At 40.8% G+C, this 22,664-nt stretch overlaps 1 protein-coding gene across 3 annotated transcripts in view; it reads right to left on the reverse strand.

The window, feature by feature from the left end:
• Positions 1–22,664, reverse strand: part of CD86 (CD86 molecule) — a 68,914-nt gene that overhangs the window by 17,638 nt on the left and 28,612 nt on the right. For all 3 annotated transcript variants that reach the window (XM_086675282.1, XM_025912887.2, XM_025912886.2), the window contains exons 2-3: positions 13,220–13,269; positions 835–1,170 (exon numbers count right to left, since the gene is read on the reverse strand). In XM_086675282.1, the coding sequence (XP_086531408.1) occupies positions 835–1,170; positions 13,220–13,269 (386 nt within the window). The remainder of the gene's footprint in view (positions 1–834; positions 1,171–13,219; positions 13,270–22,664) is intronic.

Genomic DNA, 22,664 nt, shown 5'->3' on the forward strand with positions numbered 1-22,664 from the left:
TCCATTTAAGTGACGTTTTCAAAAGTTAAGACTGTAGGATGCAAAACAGGAGTTATGCATATGGAGAGGATATGATAATAAAGTGATACAGCATGAGGAAAAATTTTTAGGGTGACAAAAATGTTTTATATCCTATTTGTAGTGGTGGTTACATAAATCTATACATATGTCAAAATCAACAGAGCTATGCATCAAAATAAAATAATTAATTTTACTGTATTATAATAAAAAAAACTGTAGCGATATGTAGACTTTTCAAGGCCTGGAAAAAAAGAGGAGCTGAATTGTCACTTTTGGGGATTATGTGTTCTGGGTTATTTCCCTTCATCAACCAGGCTCTTGGTTGGTCAGCAAACAACTCATAAGTGACCTCCAGGTGGTTGAAGAAAAAACCCAGATCAATCAGCTATTACCTTTGCTAGTTGCTCTAGGCAAAGATTTAGTTGGTGAGAAATCTTGGACCAAAGGAAAAAATGAACATAAAAGAAATTTGAGGCCTATATAGCTTTGTAAACTTAGTAATGGCCAAATTACCCATGGTTTTCCCTTGGCCACATTAACTTTGTTCAGTTAGCTCTATTTTGCCCCCAAAGCAGATTCTTGGTGATCCTTCAGAAGCAATCTATAAAAAGTACAAGGACTTTCAGTTCCCTATTACCAAACCTTGCCTTCCCTTCAAATGGACTTCCCAGAAATGGCTGGCCCCTGCCTTCTCTCTCCAGGTACCACCCCCACCCCTCTCACCTCCCCAACCCTACCCCCTGCAACATTTCTCTGTTCATTGCAGTCTCATCTGAGAAGGTCAGGGATCTGAACATGCCCTTGATTACATACCAAGCACTGATAGGTCAGAACTCATTTGGTGCATGGGAACTAGTCCTTTGGGCCCTTTATAATGAATGAAACAGTGATATGTGCCCTTGTCCTTGATCTGAACATTGTGGAGTCTCAGGGTCCAGTTGTCCTTGTCAAAGCTTGTACGGCCCTTATATTTGAGATGAACATTTTGAGGGTTCTCTTTGCCTCTGAATATCTCATACAGAACCAGCTTATCCTGGTCCTGCCAAAATACTACCAGCTCATCCAGGCTTATGTTTTGAGAGTTTGTAAAATGGCATGGCAGTTCTCCAGTCTTGTTGAAATATGCTTGACTCTTCATGGAAGAAACACCTAAAAAAGGAAAGGTGGAGATTGGAGAAGGTGAAGCAAGAAGGAAAAAGAAAAAACAACTCCATTTATCTTTATACAATACCCAGATGCTATCTTACCAGTACAGATACTAAAGAACTAGATATTAAACTCTGGAATGTGCAATATACTGGCATCTGGAGAATGGGACCTTTGTTCTCTCTCACTCCACTGCTAACTAAAGTGGGCTTTGTGCAAACTGCAACCACTATGAAATGCACTTTCCTTATCAGTTTAATGAAGGGGTGGACTAAGTGTTCCAAGAATCTTTCAAGTACTATGGTTCTGTGAATTTAAATCCCAAGACAGGGAAAACCAGCAGAGTTAGATAATACATTTACATTCACCCATCTATTAACCTTCCTGTAACCTGAATATTGATTCTCTTCATTGTAGCTGTTACAAGGTCCATTACTTCTATGCCATCACCAAAAGTTCTCCCTTCCCTTCCCTATCCGCTTATCCCTTGGCCTGCTATAGTTCAAAGATTTCTGATAATGACAACAAATTTGATACTCCCTCCCTTTCATTATGCCTTGATAGTTGGGTATTACATTGAGTAATATCTTTGAAATTCAAACAGTTCCCTTTGTAGAGCTTCCCTCATGAATACTGCTTTCCATGGCCAGCTCGCCCAAGGATATAAAGCAGTTTGGAAATGACACGGTCAACCAAAGCCTCTATTTTCAGTGACCTCCCTAAGCTCTTTCAGGGATCAGAAGGAGAACTGTGCCAATATGATGGTTGTTTTGGGTTTGTGGTGGTCAAAAATCATTTAAGGTACATGAATAAAATCCTGGAAATGAATCATAGATGAGAAGGTGAGGATGTGCCTTTGGAGTACTGGGGAAACCCCAGGTACGAGAAACTTGCTCTTCCCCATATGCGTTGCCACTGGAAATTTTTACAACCCCTGGAGGACATGCTGGGAAAGTTCAGATAAAGGCTTTCACCCCTAAGCACATAGTGAAGTGTGGAAGGGATGTGGGCCACCTAACTCCTTAAATGTGATTGATTATAGGGTTTTTGTAGGACTTGTTCTGAGTCACAGAATTACGTATGAGTTGGCCAAGAAATTAAGTAGTAGTGGGTGAGAAGTGCAGGGTTAGTGGGAAATGAAATGCTGTTTCTTAGTTAATACGAAGTTAAATACCACCCTGGGGAGAATGTTAGGGTGGGTTTTGAATAAAGCTTCATCATTCAAGACTTCAGTGAAGAGATGTTGACATTAAGCTGGAAAGGAGAGCAGGTTGGTGAGAGAGATGAGAGGAGTTTCGTTTGAGGTGTTCTTTGAGGGTGGTGGGAGAAATTGAATTGATCTGATCAGTGGGTTCCTCTTCTAAGAGGGAGTAGGACATATAACAGTGACATGCACTTGGCAAAATTGAACTATTCAAAGTGTGGCCCAGTGAGAACACATAATCAAGAGGGTTGGGTGGTCTTGCACTCTAAGGGAAGAGGACTCTGGGCACTCTTGAGAGTTAGCACAAGTTCAAATCACGGACTGTTGCATTGTGCTCACTAGAACCCTGTAAAACACTTGGCAAGTATAAAATGCAACATCTGTATGGGATGTGTTCCCATATTGGAGGGTGGTGAGAAAATTTACCTGAGTACCTGGAACTGTGAAAGGGGAACCTAAGGAAGATTTACTTACAATTTACAGCAATTGCCTTACAAGGCAATCTGAGGGCTCCTGCTACTTCTTTGCTAAACTCTGAATGATAATGTAAGAGTGCCACCTGCTGTAAAAGCTTCTAGTAGCTATATCTCTGGGGAAACTCATTCTGGTTTTATCGCTAATTTACCATATATATATATATATATATATATATATATATATATATATGGCAGATGACGTAAAGGCGAAACCAAACTCATAGTTGAAAATTCTACCAGTTAATGGTCAACATTAAGTTATTGCTTAGTGGTCAACTGTGTCTTCTGGGCTTGGAAATGACTTCAACTTTGGCTTCTTCTTTTTGTCTTCTTTGTCTATGACTGTTTTTCTGCAGAACCTCTCTCTCCTTCCTACTCACTCTTTCCACTCACAGATCAGTCTAAATTCTCTGACTCAGGTCCCACACCCCTCCTCCCAAAGATTATAAGGGCTTTTCCTTCCACCCATCTGACTGCCCCAATCCTCAACTACCAATCAAAAGTGAAAGGCATGGGCATCACTAGGGGACTGGACAGAAATGTGAAATCTCTGCCCCACCCCCACCACCAGACCTACTGAGTCAGAATCTTCATTTTAACAACAGCTCAGTTTGAGAAGCTGCAAGAGAAGATCTCTACCTCTGTCTTCGGAGTAGAACAAAGAAGATAGTGATAGGAACAATTTATTCCTATTTGTCCCTCCTCCCTTTCCCCTCACTCTAGGGTAGAAATCACTCTGAGGCCCATCTTGAGTGGAACTGAAAGTATTTCACAATTTACATTCCAAGTTCCTCACCAACCACTGGCTTACATGACATCACTCAGAGCTACACAGCAAATTCCCTCTCTGACAATGTGGGGAACATTTAGCTCAAGGTCTATTTTTCCTAAGTGGCTTTAGGCCTCCCCTATTATGACTCCACACCTTAGGTCACCCAGTTACTGGACTCATTGAGACTCCACTGGTGGTTAAGCATTGAGATTCTCTCCCTTGACCAGCATCTAGGTAACAGAAAAGGTCTGGGTCTAGTTATCACTAATTGCTATGATGATGTCAGGAGCTAGGCACACAAGAATCCATCTAGACACCTCCCTGATCAAGTAGAGAAGTTTGTTTCAAAGGATACTTGAGGACTTTCTTAACAATATAATGTTTAAAAGTTACACAAAACTGTAGTGTTATGACCTTGTGAGGTCTCCGACCATACCTGGGACTTTAGTCTTTCCAGGCCACTACCCCAAATGCATGTCTTATACATTCAAGGTCCATCTTCTTCTCATGTTACTATACTTATTTATACTCATAAATTTTTCTTCTTTTACTAAACTTCCTCCAAAGCTTTACCAAGCCCCCTGGAAATCTCATTCCATTGTAATAAACTCCTCTACATCTTCAATCTCTTCATCAAATATTTCCCCCAAGGTTGTGCTTTCATTGGAATCTGGCCTACCTGAAGGCCACCCTTTGTCCCCAGCTACTGCTTGTTTTAGCACACTTTGAGAGGACCTTGAGGAACACCCTTCCCCTTTTGAGGTGTTCACCTCTCTCACTGCTGTTACTACTAATCACTTGTCATTACTTCTTTGCTCACTGAGGATTTTGGCAGTAGATGCAAGATCCTTCTTTCCAACCAGTTATTACTATCAATTTGAATGATTTCAGTATGGATAAGTTCACCAACAACCTTGCTTCAAGTTTCTTTGGTCTTTTCCACTTCAAAGATCTTCATCCACAGGCTATTTCAGCAGCACCTCTCCCATGACATAACCCTGAACCTTTTCACCAAGAACATCTCTGCTCCTAGAATCCTAAACCTCAATGTAATTATCTCTGTCCACAATATATCTTCCTCCAACATTTGCTCCTGACTACTCCACCTAAGTTTGTTCTCTGACTTCATCAAGACCTCAGCTCTATCCAGTTTAGACCCTGTAGTGTGGTGCTTACCAAAGACCTCTCTACAATGATAGAAATGTTCTATATTTGTGCTGACCAACGTGACAGTCACCAGCCACTATAGCCATTGAGCACTTGATATGTAGCTAGTGTGACTGAGAAAATGAATTTTTAATCTTATTTAATTTTAATTAATTTAGTATTTTTTATTATTATTTTAGAGAGAAAGAGGAGCTCATGTGGAGCAGGGGAGAGAGGTGGAGAGAGAGAGAGAGAATCTCAAGCAGTCTCCTACTACGCAGTGCAGAGCCTGATGTGGGGCTTGATCCCATGACACTGGGATCATGATCTGACCCAAAATCAAGAGTCAGATGCTTAGCTGACTGAACCACCCAGGTGTCCCTAATTTTAATTAATTTAAATATAAATAGCCGTATATGGCTAGCGGCTATCATATTAGATGATAGTATATCTTTCCAATCATTCTTTTGCCAATAAACTTGCCCCGCTGTACAGAATTCATCCTAAGAACATTTAATTTTTGATCTACATACCTGTTCTTACAACTAAATAATTAAGCAGTGCCAGGGAAATTACTCAATTATTCAGACTGATGACATTACAAATCTGTAGTCTCCCGTCTCACTTAATTTGTTCTCTGGGCTGATTACCCTACTTACTCTCCCTCATAGCAGTTACTTCAGCAGTTTCCTTCGCTACTGCTTTTAGTTTCTTTTTCTCTTATAGTCAAACTCTCTGAAAGAGTAAGCAGCAATTGCTGCCTCCACCCCCAGGCTCTGTCCCCCACCTCTCTGCCAAAACTTCCCTCACAGAGGTTGTCAGTGATTTCCCACCAATGCCAAATTCAGAGCTCTTTCAGACCTCATGTTATATGACCACACTGTTGAATGTCACTGTGTTGACCATATCTCCTTCTGGAAACTCTCATCTTTCCCATTCTCTGACCTCCTGGTCAGTTTTCTATGATCACTCTTTAAATGCTGATTATCTCAAGTGCCTGTTCTTGATCTTCTCCTTACTCTCTACTCTCTATGTTTTTTCTTCTCTACCCCCCTGGATTCTTTTCTTCTCTATTGCCCTGTCAAGTATAAGCTAATAATTCATAGATACTTTTCTTCAGCCAGTCACTTTTACTAGAGTTCCAGAAATCCATATTCAACTACCTGCTGAATACTGCTATTTATATAGCAACAGATACTCTCTTCCTCCCCTGTAAATGTTCTTGTCCTCTACCTCATTGAATGGTTCCTATATACCATATATATACATATATATATATATAACATAATATCTATGTGTTTTATAAAGTTATAAAAATATGTTATATGTTTTATAAAATATTATCTATTAAAATATATGAAGCATTGTATAACGTACAATGGAAAACACATCATTATACATTAAAAAACCCCAGCTCCTTTGAAGTACAAGCCATCAGAATATACCATCCATGACCCCTCATGGCTGCTGTTACCTGTCTTCTTCCTAAGTGCCCCTTTTTCACTGAAGATCTGAGCATCCGGCTTGCTATAGTTATCTTCTCCTATCTTCTCCTTCACTGCCCCTGTCTAGGTGATTTCAGCTTCATGAACACAGTGTCGGGCCTCCCACTTTCTTGTCCTCTTTCTGTCCAATGGTGTTGTTGTTCATGCAACCCCAGCCATCTCCTCCCTGGACCAGACCCCAGACCAAAATTCTACCTGTATATCTCCTAAAAGCTCTCAATATCAAGCACCTCACCTTATTATCACCACTTCCTGTCTTTTCACTTCATTCCTTCTACTACCACCACTCCATCAATTCTTCTGCTTCACTGAGATAGATTTTGAATTGGAACATTACTCACTGAGTTTGCAGATACTCCCCGAGGCCAAGCCTCCATTCCATCTCCACTGGGATAATTGCAATTGCCTCCTAATTGATCTCCCCACTTTCATCCTTGCCCCCACATCTAGTTATTTAAGCCCAAATAATCCTTTAAAAGTGTATCTCAGGGGCGCCTGGGTGGCTTGGTCGGTTAAGCGTCCGACTTCGGCTCAGGTCATGATCTCATGGACCATGAGTTCGAGCCCCGCGTCAGGCTCTGTGCTGACAGCTCAGAGCCTGGAGCCTGTTTCAGATTCTGTGTCTCCCTCTTTCTCTGTCCCTCCCCTGTTCATGCTCTGTCTCTCTCTGTCTCAAGAATAAATAAACGTTAAAAAAAATTAAAAAAAAGTGTATCTCAGATAATATAATTCTTCTGTTCAGAAGTCTCTGATGACTTCCTACAACACTGAAAATTAAATCCATATCCTTTCACATCACCCTGAGAACTAAATCCAAAATCCATCCCATGGTCTATAAGGTCTCATATAATCTGGCCCTTGGTACCTTTGAAACCTCTTTCTCTCACTTACTCAGCTCTAGCCACACTGGCTCCCTTGCTATTCCTCCAAAGGCAGGCACACTCTATCTCAAGGCCTTTTCTCGTATTGATCCCTCTGCCTAGAAGGCTCTTCCTCCATACAGTCTCATAGTTATTTCTTCACTTCATTAAGTCTCCCATAAAATGCTACCACCTAGGGAGATTTCTCTGACCGTTCTATTGAAGATAGCATCCTTGCCACTCCCTATTCCTTATACTGACTTATTTTTTATCAGAGTAGTTATCATGCCCTGACATGATGTGGTATGTTGGTTATTGTCTGTCTCTTCTGAGGAATCCATCTCCTAGTTTAAAAACCTATGTGTGATTTTTTTAAGTCCTCATCCTAAAGAATTACAAAGATTTTACCTAGAAGGCTTCATGGGGAAGAACTGTCCTTCCCACACCAGACTTAGTGCACAGCCCATGCACAGCAATCTCTGATAGGAACTGTAGTCAAAACTCAAGATCTGTGGCCAGTCATGCCCATTCAAAAATTTACATTAATAGCCTGGACACCTTCATTCCTAGATTCCTTTGAGTTCTTGAGCAGAGGCCTTCAGAAGCCTTTCCTGAGGTCTCCTAATGTTGGGGAAGAGGAAGAGCCTTGAAGACACTTTTCTTCATGCTGACTCAGTATGTCCAACCCAAGCACTTCCCTTCATCTTTCTTCCCCACTCCAACCTCAGGGTCCAAAACACTGTTGGAGCCTTTTGTTCTGGGCTCCCTCAACAATGAGAAGACCTCCTGGCTGTGCTGATCTACCTGACCCTTGGTTAGCATGCTGTACAGAAAGAGAAAGAAGTAAAAATGTGGAAGAACAGATTGAATCATGAACAGTTAGTGTGAGAAGCTCTAGAGTTTCTCAAAGAAGAGAGAATGGAGGAATGGTATGTAAACAATAGTTGAAGAGATAAAGATTGTGAATATTCAAGTTGAGAAGAACTTGGGTCCTCCGATTTAAAATACATTCTAAGTATCAAGTAAGATAAATGAAAATAAGTTCACACCTAGAAATGTTGTGGTTAAACTGCTAAACTTAAAGCATAAAATATTTTTTCAAACTTATAAACTCATTCTTTAAAAACTGAAGAAAGAAAACCTAAATGACAATTAGATTGAAATGTCCTTAGCAACCAAAGAAGACAGTGAGGTCATAACTTCTAAATGAGTAACACACACACACACACACACACACACACACACACTAAATTTTAACTCCAATTCAATGGATTAATGCAATTTCAAAAATTATGAAAATGAAAATAATTTAGAAACTTTAGAAAGTATGTATGAAACAATATTGAGTAAATGTGAGAGATTCTTATATATATTGTGATCATAACTGTATGTAACTGTTTTTACTGTCTTATCTGTTGCTTTATAGTAAATACCAGAAAAGTGATTTTTAAATGGGGAAAGGAGTTGAATGCTTTTTAATAGACACATATATAAGAAGAAGGAATTAAAGAAAGTGAAAATGAAACCAAGAATGGGTAAATATTCTTAGAGGGTGTTAAAAGTGTTTTTATACCTTTGAAACTATGGCCCTGGAACTTGGCCCTATGGCCTGACAATATAAGAGGGGGTCACTTCTGTTGAATAGATTGGCTCTAGAAGTAAAATGTTGCTTATATAGTAAGGGCTACTAAGTGTTTGTTTTTGTTTCCATAAATTACAACAGTCCCATGGGGGCCAAAATTCAGAGTTACATATTCTGAAAATGGTATTAAGATCTCTCACAAAGTAAAAATAAGCCATAATATCTCAAACTTTTAACTCCTTTCTGAAGGAGTATGTCTACCATTGAAGCCTCTGTGTTCCCTATTCAAATTGAGCACATGGGTCCTCAGATCAAAAGTGCATTGTAAGTACCAAGCAAGATAAATGAAAATAAATCCACACCTAGAGAAATTCTCTTTTCCCAGTTTTATTCTTGCTTCTAAACAACCCTACACTTATCCTATTCAGTGACCATCTCCCACTAAATTATCATGGCTGACAGCCCATACTCTTTATTTTTCACAGAGTGTGAGCAGGGGAGGGGCAGAGAGAGAGGGAGACACAGAATCTGAAGCAGGCTCCAGGCTCTGAGGTGTTAGCACAGAGCCCAACACGGGGCTCAAACCCACAAGCTGTGAGATCATGACCTGAGCTGAAGTTGGACACTTAACCAACTGAGCCATCCAGGTGCCCCTTTTTTCACTTTAAAGAGAGAGAGAGTGAGTGGGGGAGAGAGGCAGAAGGAGAGGGGAGAGAGAGAGAGAGAGAGAGAGAGAGCAAGACAGAGAGAGAGAAAGAGAGAGGGAGAGAGAGAGAATCCTAAGCAGGACCCACACTGAGCTCAAAGCCCAATATGAGGCTTGATTCCATGACCCTGGGATCATGACCTGAGCTGAAATCAAGAGTTGGAAGACCAATGAACTGAGCCACCCAGGCGCCCCCCAGCCCATACTCTTTGGAACTTACTAAACACTCTACTAAAATGATGAATTACTTTTGGGATAAGATACTACCTACTGGGTTGCATGAATGTATTTCAAAAGACCCTGAAACAGTAGCTTAACATGGAATGACCCCAATAGGACAACTATTAGGCTTCATGACAATTCTTTGGGAATTTTTCAATTAAGTCTGAAGTATCTGCTCACCTCTAGGTAGTGATTTTAGTGACCACTATCAACAGTAGCAGGAAATAGGAGTGAAAGTAACCACATATATAAACATAATCTCCATGCAACCATCCGCTGGGAACCTGCAAAAATCTGGGGGAAAACAGTGGACCTTTCCATAAGATGTGGAATAAGGGTTTGACCCAATTTTATGTAAATTTTAAAGTGAAAAAAGACTTTCAGTTATACTCCGGGTACATTCATTGAGCCAGAGGTATTGATCAAAAGAAATGGGAAGCACTACCAGACAATAAGAGAGCCATCAACAAAAGTCAAACAAGAAAGAAATTTCCTTCTGATGTGTGAGCTACTGATTTTCCAAATACCACTCTGGCTCCAGCTTTAAAGAGTTACAGAGGCGCTGGGACAGCAGCAAACAGAACTTGACAGTTAAATGTGTCTCTCCAAGTGGCACCTAGAAATTCCCTTAGCTTTATAAATACAAAGCACAAATTGTAACCTAATTCTGCAAGGCCCTCCTTCCCTTTTCAGTCTTAAACTCTCATCCAGTTTTCATCTGAAGGGCAGAGGTGGCCACTATAATGTCTAATTTCCACAACTAGGGGAAGACACAAAAGATATGGGGGAGAGGAAACACAAAATTATTTTGCTGCACTGCTTTATCTCTGCCATCAAATAAATCATTCAACCCTGCATTTTTGCTGCAGATTAACTGGGCCAACTGCATCTCCTTTCTTCCCTTGGATCCCTGCCTGTGGCCGGGTCAATGCTCACCAACTCAGTAAGCAGAGATGAGTCCTGAGAAGAAAGACAGATAAAATTCAGTTGATTCTTCCCCTTCTTTAAAAAAGAATGATATCTGTTTTGTTGTTGTTCTTCTTTTTGTTGTTTTTAATAGCATGTGAAGCATTGACAATGCTACATTCTAATTCTAATCCGGTATCACCATTTTCCTATCCCAATATTGCAATTTTTATTGCCAAATATATAGCTTATACTTTTATTTATTTATTTATTTTTTATACTTTTAATGCCATAAAACTTAAGCAGTTACCATTTGGGGGGTTATTTTTAAGGTTTCAATACTGGTAATTCTCTTTTCTGAGGTTAAGAAGTGTCCAGGCAGTTTCAAAGTTAAAACAAGGGCAAAAGTGACATCTGGACTCAGTTTTGATAGGGTTTCTCAGCTTTATTCTCACTTTCAGTGTGCAGAATCAGAAAGTTTAGGGGAAAATGGTATCTCAGTTCAGATGTTTCTAAAAATTTGTTTCTAAGCCATTTTTCTTCAATTTTCCCCCACGTCATAAGAGCTGGGCTGGCCACTGTAATGAGAAGGGCGGGGGGCCCAAGCATTAGAGACAGCTGAGGTGTTGGCTATAGGGAAGGTGGAGGACGTGCTGGTGGGGATCTTGTGACCTTGGCTGAGACATAAGTGACCTTACCCAACAAAGTTGTTTGTATCTTCAAGGAACAAATCCTACCACTTATGAACAGTTCATGAGCAACAGTTAGGAGAGGAAGCATAATGTCAAGGTTAAGTGAATAGATGCTGAATCTACACTGTGGGGTATGAATCTAAGCTCTGCCACTTATACCTATGTTGGTCTTAGACAAATTACTTAACCTCTCTGGGCTCTTTTCTACATCTATAAAATGGTGAATCAAAATAAGACCTAAAGCAGCAAATTATTGTGATGTTCAAATGAGTTATTATTTATAAAATGCTTATAACAGTACCTGGCACAAAGTAAGTGCTACATCTAAGTATTTGTCAAGTAAATAAAATAGGAAGTAGAATGGGAAGGGCTTCCTGCTGGATAATGTTCTCCAGAGACTTGTCTTAGCCCCTTTCTCTCTTACTCTTGCTCACATATACCTTATGCCTCCCCAAGAGCTAAAGTTAGCAGGTTATTGGCCCTGGATCGTAGAAGCTTCTGTTCTGGCCTAAACCAGTGAAGTGGTCAGTTAGCACATCTATAGACCTCATACTCATGGACTCAACAAGCTCCAAGGTGCTAAGTAGAAAACAGAAATCACAAAAGGCCTGTCCCAGCTAGCATCAATCTGAGGGAGCATCTCTCCCTAGAACCTTGACTCCTCATCACAGACAGCAGGCATGAGGCCAATGGCCATGGGCCCGGTGTGCAGCCCTCTGGAGGAGGTGAACTCACCAGCATGCTGGTTACTGAGGGGCAGCCTGCCTCCTGCCATGGCCACGCTTGGGCTCAGCTCACCCTCCCTTCCTGCCCCACATCAGAACTGGGATGGTTTCTCTCTTGGTGCTGAGGGTGTGGAAAATGAGCAGCAGGAAGGGGCGGGAGAGGAGAAACTAAAGGCACCCAGTCACAGGGTGTGCGGCAGGAACCTCGATCGATCCCAGTTTATAGATGAAGAAACTGAAACTCAGGGAGGAGCAGCAAACAGGGAAGATCTGAGTTTTGTGAGGCCTGAGTCTTCTAAAACATCTTTGTTGGGGGTGGGGAGGGACGGGGAGTTCTCTTTAAGAGAAAGAATATAGAATTCAAATACAAAATGCCCATGGCCACTACAGTGGCACCCAACAGAAGGAGAATGTGATGGAGAGGAAAGCTGCAGTGGAAAAAGACAGTGGTCTTAACTATTGTGGTTAAAATATCATATTGATGAAAATTTTACCAAAGCAGGAGACTCATGATCACACTACTAGGGCCCCTTATGGAGGCTCAGAGGGGACTTTGGAAAGTGTGAGAATCCCTGAAGCTCAGCTTCATTCACTTCATGGTGAATCCACAGATGCAACAAGCTGAAGGTCACTGAGGTAGGTAGCAGGGCTGGGCTTCTTGATCTTTCCAGTAAACAGTGGCAACTATGATCTATGGGCATGGGCTGGTAGGGAAGGCAGTGGAGGAGGAAAGGGAAGGTAGGGAACATGGAAACCAGTGGTCCCTAATGGAAGGATTTCAGAAGCCCATCAGCTATTTTCTAAAAGCCAGAGAATGCCAGGAATGGGGACAGAGAAGACCAGAAGGAAGTATGTGTGGAGCAAAAGAGTTAAGTCTCAGTGGTGTCAGAGCAGGGGCCTTCCCATAGCTCCCTGGGTGCTGCTGGACAGGCCAGTGTACCTTACTTTGTGTATCCAGTACCATGGGTATAAGATGGCAAAGGAGGAGGATGTGCAGAGGGGTGGAGCTCCATCCCAGGCTACACCTGCCATTGGTTGAGATACCTGTTCTTAATCATGATGCTTCCTTCTTCTGCAGAAAAGTGTTTGTTTGTTTTTTTTTTGTTGTTGTTGTTGTTGTTGTTTAATGTGGTATTGTGCAGCACTGTATAGAAATTAAGTAAAATCCATCAAGTCTCAGGCCTGGGCTCAAAATGGTCAACTCATTGGGAGACAGTAGAAGGATTCTAGGACTTTACAAAGTCAAAGGTTCTTACCAGAGAGCAGGAGGGCCATCACAAGGAGAGTGTGACTCAGTCCCATAGTGCTAGAGTTAAAAAAGAAAAGATAAAATTTGATTAGAAAATGACACTGAAAATCAAAACATGACATGTGGAGTTTGAGATTCACTTAGGCCCACGGATGTGGCAGAGATCATGCTATGTATTCACCAAAGCTATTTCCTTTTCCTCCTGGCTCCACAGATATGCCCTACACCCCAGCCTCCCCTGCAATTAGGTGGGCCACGTGATTGGGGTTCTAGCCAGGGGAATAGTAGGCAGAAAAGACTGGTGTTGCTTCCAGACCTGCCAACAAAGCTTCCTCTCTCTTTGTTCCCTCTCCTGCCTTCTTAGATGCAAAGAATCCAGAGGAAGAATCCAAGGCCCCAGAGGATGGCAAAGCCTCACTATGAAAGGAACTGGTTTAGTGAACAAATTAATGAAACAGCTCTTTCCACCCTAAAGTGATCAATATTGGACTGTAGCATGAGCAAAACATAAACTTTTATTGTGTTAAGCTAATGAAATTTTGGGGATTATTTATTGGAGTAATTAGCATTACTTATCTTGACCAATACAATGGGTTTGATGGGACAAATAAAGAGTATGTTTAGCAATCAACTTGCCTTTGGTTTCCCTGTGATTCTCGAACTTTAATGTGCATAAAAATCATCTAGCAGATCATGTTAAAGTAGTTATTTGGGCCTTGTCCATAGAGATTCTGAATTAGTAGGCAGGGTGAAACCCATGTCTAACGAACTCAGAGGTGATGCTGCTGCTGCTGGTCTAAGGACCCCTCTTTGAGAACATGATGGAGCCAAAGAAAACAATAGGCATTGCTTTATACTCTCATCTCTTTCTTCCTCTCCACCCTCCCTCTTTCTTTACTCACCCATTTACCCCAACTTAGACAAAAAAGGCTGTAGAATGGCTTACAGGGAAGCATAGAATAGGGGAGAATGACCAAAATTAGAAACAGTTGAAAAGCAAAACAAATGCAAGAATAAAAAATGGAGCCTTGTACAAGCCCAATGCTAAATGTTTACCATAGAAATCTGCTCATCCTGCATGGTTCAGGTCATAAGTTTGGCCTATAGCTTTTTACCAAAGTGAAAATGAAAACCTAATTGGTGAATTAATCTACAGATCTAATTAAGATACAACAAACCAATGCCCAGGAGAAGATGCACAACTATTTCTTATCCAATAGAAGAAATGTCTTCCTTCGGGGTGTCTGTCGAGGAGCCATCTCTGATCCATTTGGGCTATGCTAGATACCCTTTCTCTCTGCTCCCATAGCACTCAGCATAGAACTTTGGGCTATAAGTGTCTGTTATGTTTCTTCCCTTCTAGACTATAACCTCTTTTTTTTAGTTAAAAATCTTTGAATAGATTATACCTGCACATGGAACTAAATTTAAAAGTTAAAGGTGATAAATAGTGGAAAGCAAGTCTCTCTCCCAATCTGTCCCCTAGCTATCTAGTTTTCCTCCACAGACATAACTGGAGTGACCACTGCTATCTGTTAAGTTTCTTGCCTAGACTTGCAGTTATTTTAAGTAAAGCAGAATGAAAACATAGACCCATATTCTTTTTTCATTTCATTTTTAAACACTAGTGGTAGTATTTTATACACAATTTTGCACACTTGCCACTAGCTTAGAGGTTGTTCTGTATCAGCATGTACTGGGTATCTTCATTCTAACAGTTGCATATTCTGTTGTATTCTATTGAGTGATAATAATTTATTTTACCAGCCTCTATCAATAGATGTATTTTGCTGCAATGAAAAACCTTGATCATATGCAAAATCACTGTGGGAGTAAGCTATCTTCCTAGAGGTAGAATGGCTTGACCAAAGGGTCAAATTTAATTGCAATTTTAATATTTGAAACATTGAAAAATTGTTTTCCCCTAAGATTATATGTTTATGTCCCCTATGAGCATGCTTCTTTTCACATAGCTTTTGCCAACATAACATGTTTTCTAATTTGTCATCTTTACTAATAAGGAAAGTTAAGATGACACCTCATTGTAATTTTCATTTCTATTATTTAAAAAAATTTTTAAAGTTTATTTATTTTTGAGGGAGAGATAGAGTTTGAGCAGGGGAGGGGCACGGAGAGAGGGAGACACAGAATCTGAAGCAGGCTCCAGGCCCCAAGCTGTGATAATAGAGCCTTATGTGGGGCTCAAACCCACAAACCGAGAGATCATGACCTGAGTCAAAGTGGGACACTTAACCAACTGAGCCACCCAGGTGGCCCCTCATTGTAATTTTTAAAAATTATTTTTTGGGGTGCCTGGGTGGCTCAGTCAGTTAGGTGTCCAACTTCAATTCAGGTCATGATCTCACTGTGAGTTCGAGCCCTGCAACAAGCTCTGTGTTGATAGCTCAGAGCCTGTAGCCTGCTTCGGACTCTGTCTCCCCTCTCTCTACCCTTCCCCCACTCACACTGTCACTCTCTCTCTCTCTCTCAAAATAAATAAACATAATAATTAAAAAATTTTTTAATTATTTTTCACTCTGGTAAAATACACATAACCTAAAATTTACCATTTTACCCATTTTTTTTTTGACAGAGAGCACACACATGCAAATGGGGGAGGGGCAGAGGGAGAGGGAGAGAGAGAATCTTCAGCAGCCTCCATGCCCAGCATGTTGTGGGGCTCAATCTCATGACTGTGAGATCATGACCTGAGCTGAAATCAAGAGTTGGAGTCTTAAGTGACTGAGCCACCCATGCGCCACCCACCTCCGCTCTTTTTTTGAGAAAAAGAGAGAGCACATCTTACTCATTTTTAAGTGTACAGTGGTTTTAAGTACAATTACATTATTGTGCAACCATCATCACCATCCATATCCAGAACTCTTTTCATCTTGCAAAACAGAAACTCATTACTTACTAAACACTAGCTCTCTATTCTCTCCTCCACCCAGGCCCTGGAAACCACCATTCCACCTTCTGTTTTCATGAATTTAACTACTCCAGGTACCTCATATAAGTGGAATCATACAGTATTTGTCTTTTTGTGACTGGCTTATGTCACTTAGCATAATTTAATCAAGGTTCATCCATGTTGATTGTATCAGAAATTCCTTCATTTTTAAGGCTTAATAATATCCCACTGTGTGTATATGCCACATTTTGTTTATCCATTCATCTGTTGATGGATATTTAAGTTGTTTCCACCTTTTGGCTGTTGTGAAAATGCTATGAACATGGATGTACAAATATCTCTTTGCAGCCCTGCTTTCATATCTTTTGGGTGTATAGTCAGAAGTAGAATTACTGGTCATATGGTAATTCTATTTTTAATTTTTGAGGAACTGGCATACTGTTTTCCACAGCAGCTGCATACTTTTACATTCCCATCAATAGTGCACAAGAGTTGCAATTTCTCCACATGTTTGTCAACATCTGTTATTTTCTTTCCCTATGGTATTCATCCTAATGGATGTGAGGTGGTTCTTATTGTAATTTTATTTTTTTAATTTTTATTAAAATTTTTTTAAGTTTATTTATTTATTTTGAGAGAGACAGAGACAGTAGTGCACGTGGGGGAGAAGCAGAGAGAGAGGGAGAGAGAGAATCCCAAGCAGACTCCACACTGTTGGCATGGAGTCCAATGCAGGGCTCAAACTCATGAGACCATGGGATCATGACCTGAGCCAAAACCAAGAGTTGGACACTTAACTGACTGAGCCACCCAAGCACCCCTCTCACTGTAATTAAAACAAAATTTTTTTTACATTTATTTGTTTTTGAGAGACAGAGAGATACAGAGCACAAGTGGGGCAGGGGCAGAGAGAGGAGACACAGAATCCGAAGCAGACTCCAGGCTCTGAGCTATCAGCACAGAGCCTGATGTGGGACTTGAACCCACAAACCGTGAGACCATGACCTGAGCCGAAGTCGGACGCTCAACCAACTGAGCCACCCAGGCGCCCCTCACTGTAATTTTAGAATGAATTTCTTTTATTATGAGTTTGAATATCTTTTCAAATGTATAAGAGATAACATTTCTTGTTCCATGTACTGTCCATACATTTCTTTTACATACTTTTGAATCTTTGGGCTTTTTACAAGTTTTTCTTAATTTGTAGGAGCTCTTTAATATTTAAAAAATTAGTGTGAATTGGTAACTACTTAGAAAAGTAGAGCTTTATGACACTGAGTTGCAAATATGTTCAGTTGCTGAAGCACACAGTATGTGTTCAGTATGTGAATCTCACACTTGCTCCCAATTAATCTGTCTCTTCCTTCCAATGATTTCAATAGGTTACAGAGCTTGGGCATTATCTGTTGGGCCAGAGCTGACACCACTCAATGGTAGAGCCTAGAGAGTTCTCTGTTTGATTCCTGTGCACTTCCTCATACTAAATCACCACCAGCATCCTATTTGTCATAGAAACTGAGGACTGGGAATCCTTTGAGTCTGAACTACGATCTACTATAGGAATCTCCCATTGTTTGCAATCCAAAAATCAGCATGTTTGACCTAGCCAAAGATTTGTTTTTCCTTGAGGTGATGTGTTGAACAGGGACACAAAATCAAATTATATTTCACTATAAATTTAACAAATCACCTTTAATTCAAATTATTACATGAATCAGTATGGCCCAAGAAATCTTGGACAGATGGTCCCTGTAATTCATATATTGGGGAGAAACACTGCATATGACAAGGAAATCAATACCATTTTAACTTCTCTATTTGGAAATTCTCTCTTCCCCTGAGCGAAAACTGCCTCTCCTTAACTTCCTCTCATTGATACTGGTGTCACTCTCTGGAGCTATGCAGAGAAACCTTAATACACTTCTGCGAAAGCCCTTTAAGAATTTGGGGGCAGAGATTACATCCCTCCTCAAAATCCTGGCCCAGCAGTGAGTCTTTTTAGTAAACTTTACTAACGTTAATTTGAAGATTGCACACTGTCCTGGACAATACTTTGGACATTTTGTTTGTCAGAGACCCTCGTAAAATATGGTGCTAAAATACTTGAGATTGACATGATCCTCTATACCCCATGTGAAGAATTTCTCTCAACTCTAGACATGGCGTATGTGTGAGGATGCAGGCTTGGGTTGGGAAGCCAGTTTCTTCAATGTTTTCAGCTCTGAAGAAGAGCAGAAACGTCACTGTTCCCTCAGGAATAAACTCTCAACCACAACCACCAGTCATTGCTTTCTCCAGAGGGCCTGAGAAGTAGATACTCTTGCTTTTGAAGGGAGCGAGCAAAAAGGGGAATGGGAGAGGAAAGAACCTAAGAATTTACGGGGGGATTCTCTGAGAAGAGATTTCTGTCAGTGGTGAGCAGAATAAGGTCTGTAGGTAGGTGAACTGACCAAAAATCTAATAGTAGGTTTTTGCCTCATGTAGCTGGAGGCCCATCGTAGAAACCAAAGCAGAGCACCTACCCTAGCACCCCACTTTCCCTTACTGTATATGCCTGGCTCATCATAGACCATGAGTGAGAGTCAGCTGAATGACTATTTACACTTTTATTCCTCACAGCCAAGTGTGATTATCTGCCCCCAAGTTACAGATGAAGAAACGGAGCTGCTGAGAGGTTAAGGAACTTGCCCTAGCCACCCGGTAGTAAATGACAGAGTTGAGGTTTAAACCCACACAGTATCATTGTGTTCTTTTTAACACTGATAGAGTTCCTTTAAAAGTTCCAACCAGTTTCAGCTGTGCTGTGGGAGCAAGGAGAAAGAATTATGATTCTACCCACTCTTAAGGTAGCAGGGGAGCAGCACATCCCAAAGGCCAAGTGTGAAGGTGGCTCCTGGGATCGGAGTGTACATTACGGGAGAGGCAGGTGCTGTGATGGGGGTGGGAGGAGCCAAAAGGCCCTTCCTATCAGAAGAGTTTCTGTCTGAGCTTCTATTCATTCCACAAATATTACTTGAACACCCTTTCCGTGCCAGGCAGAGAACGTTCCTCTCCACTCCAGCCCTGAACAGGTTATCAGCGTTCTAGTGTGGATTTAGCTGCAGGCACAGGTTACTGTGTTTCAGCAAGTCTCACCTAGAAGAACTCTGGGGGAAATTCAGGTATTTGGGCAGAAAGAGGAGGGGATAAAGAAGGTATCTTTGGTGTCTCAGATCTGAAGGAGCATGTGGGATCTATTTCAGGCAAGAGGCTGTATGAAGGGAGGTGGGGTGATGGTGGTTAGCTAGAGGGTGAGACTGGGGAGTGCAGATATGATGTCACAGGAAGTGAGAGAAGAATTCAAGGTACAAGCTGGTGTCAACAAAGAAAACTGTTTCCTGTTTCGCAACTTTATCTAGAGTATTAGCCATGATCAGGGTATCAGGAAAAATGCTAAGTTTGCTGGTGTCTAAGGAAAATTGTTTGATCATTGAGACCTTCTCTCATGTAAACATTTATTGAATTTACTCAGTGACAGGCTTGTTCTACAGGTTGTGGGGGATGTAAAGATGTGTGGGTCTTGGTCCCTCACTCAGTACTAAAAAAAATGATAGGGTGTACACATATAACTACAATTTAAGTTCTAGGATCAGTGTGGAAGGTGGCAATGCTTATCTCCTCCTGGCACATACAAGAGTCCTTGCTCTAAGCAAAGCAGGAGATGATGCTGCAGCCTCCATGGAGGGAAGATTAGGTCGGACTCAGTCCAGTACTCTGGGCCTGGTCCTTTGTCTTCTGTCAGTTCATCCTGTGACTGGACAAGCCAAGCTTGCTGTACTGGCATTGTGAGTGAAGTCCAGGAGGATCACAAGCTGCCTGGGGCCTTGGTTTGCCTCTGGTTTCACATGCTGCATGAATTACGTCTCAGAGCACCAGAATCTGAAGGTATAATTTTAGAGCAGCTATTATCACCTTTGAGGTACTGGGAGGAATAGGGTAGGCTTATTTCCTTTTTTATAAAGTTTCTGAACTACAAATTCATAAGATTGCTGGGAATGGAATGTGTCTGAATTTTAACAGGGCCTCTGACAGGGTGTCTTGTGATATGCTTGAGAGCAATGTGGAGAAATGTGGGATCAATATTATTAGTACAGTTAATGGCTGCAAAGTTGTGCCCTAATATCATTCATTCATTCAACAAATATTTATTAAACCAGGCGTTGTGCTAGCTGCTTAGAATATAATAATGAACAAAACCAGGAACCTCTTCATATGGTTGGTTATAGTTTAGTGAAGGAGCAAAAGAATCACACAGATAGATGTAAATTTGTTAACAATGACAAGTGCCACATAGGAGAGTTTCACGGTAATTTGAATGCCTATAATAGGACTAGTCTTAACTGAGATTTGAAGAATGATGTGATAGATTAAAGATGGACACATATTCTTTGTTACTCCTCCCATGAAGAGGTGAAGTCTAATCTCTCCTTAAACCTGGGCTGGCCTTAGAGACTTCTCTAATAGAATACAGCAGAAAGGATGTTTCATAAAAAGCCTTGCAGCTTCTGTTTTTCTTGGAAGACTCCATCATGGAAGATGTCCCACTACCCTAAGACCACCATGCCAAAGAGTCCATGCATTGATGTTTGGGTCAACAGTCCCAGCCGAATCCTGCCTTCCAGCCATCTCTGCCAAGCCACAAGACATATGAATAAAATCTTGGATTCTCTAGGGGTGCCTGGGTGGCTCAGTCAGTTAAGTGTCCAACTCTTGATTTTGACTCAGGTCATGATCTCACAGTTCATGAGATTGGGTCCCACATTGGGCTCTTTGCTGACAGTGTGGAACCTGCTTGGGATTCTCTCTCTCACTCTCTCTGCCCTTCCCCTGCTCATGCTTTCTCTCTACCTCTCAAGATAAATAAATAAACTTAAAAAACTCTTGGAAGCTCTAGATCAGAGGTTAGCAAACATAGCCTGCAGACCTAATCTGGCCACCATCTATTTTTATAAATAAAGTTTTATTGGAATGCAGCTATACCCATTTGTTTAATTATTGTCTATGGTTGTTTTTTCATTACAGTGGTAGAGATGAGTAGTGGACTGTCAGGCCTGCAAAGCTGAAAATATTTTCTATCGGCCTTTTGTAGAAAAAAATGGTGACCCTTGCTCTAGATTAGCACCATCCACTAGAAATTTAATGCAACCACATACGTAATTTGAAAATTTCCAATAGCCATATTAAAAAATTAAAGAGAAAAAAATAAAAAAAATAAAAAATTAAAGAGAAATAGGTAAAAATTAATTTTAATGATATGTTTTCTTTAATTCAGTATATCTAAAATATTATAATCTCAACATATAATCAATATAAAATTATTAATGGATATTTTACATTGTTTTTTCTGTACAAAATCTTGTAGGTGTTTTACACTTACAGAACTTAGATGAACTACATTTCAAGTGATCAGTAGCCACATGTGGCTAGTGCCTACTGAATTGGACAGGGAAGTTCTATACTAGCCCATTCACTAACTTAGTACCAACCACCAAGTGACTTCAGTTGATGCCATGAGGAACAGAAAAATCACTCAAAACCCTGCCCAAATTTCTGGCCCACAACATTGTAAGACAGAGTAAAATATTCATTGTTTTAAGCTGCCGAGTTTAGGGGCAGTTTTTTAGGTAAACATAACAGATTGAAAAGTGCCAGATAGGTGAAGGGGGTAGCTTGGAAGGATTCTAGGCAAAAGGAACAGCAGGTGCAAAGGCACCACGGCAAGAAGGACATGAGGGAAGGTTGATGTGGCTTAAATGACTAGAGGGGTGGAAGACAAGCCTGGAGAGGTCAGTGGAGGCCAGACCATGCTTATCTTAAGGGTCAGCAAAGGATTTTGGTGTTTATTCTGAGTGCAATGTGAATCACTGAAGAAATTAAAGTGGAAGAGTGACATAGTCAGGTTTGTAGTTTGAAAAGATGACTTTGGCTACTGTGTAGCAAGTGGATAGTAGGGAAGTCAGAACAGATGCCAGAAGACCAATCCATTGACTATTGCAGTCATTTAAATGAAGAAGATGGTTGTTTGGTCTAGGGTGGTAGTAGCAGAAGTAGCAGTGGATAGGTTCAAGTGATATTTAGGATTATAATTGACAGGATGTGGTGATGGATTAAGTATGGGAGATGAGAATAAGGTATTAATTGATTGGTTTATTTATTCATTCATTCAACTGAGTGTCAGGAATCACTCTTATTTAGTAGACTAATACAGTGGATGCTACAGAGTTTTTTTACTTTTTCACTTGCACAAATAATGGGAAGTTCATTTCTTTAAGTAGAGTAGGATAGCTTAATGCAGTCTGGTATGTCAGATGAGTTTATATTTGATGTGATAGAAAATTGAGAGTTTGGGATTGATGGTCTGGAAGCAGAAAAATTATGTAATGGAAGTTTAAAGGAAATGAGCCTGTCAGTGGTCTGAGGAAGGGGTGAGGGCTGGTATCAAGAAAGCCAATATTAAACTCTCAAAGACCTCAGATGAAGAGGCTGAACCAGCATACGGACA

This window comes from Puma concolor, chromosome C2 (assembly GCF_028749965.1).
Source record: "Puma concolor isolate L17-30 chromosome C2, mPumCon1.1.hap2, whole genome shotgun sequence".
NCBI lineage: Eukaryota > Metazoa > Chordata > Mammalia > Carnivora > Felidae > Puma > Puma concolor.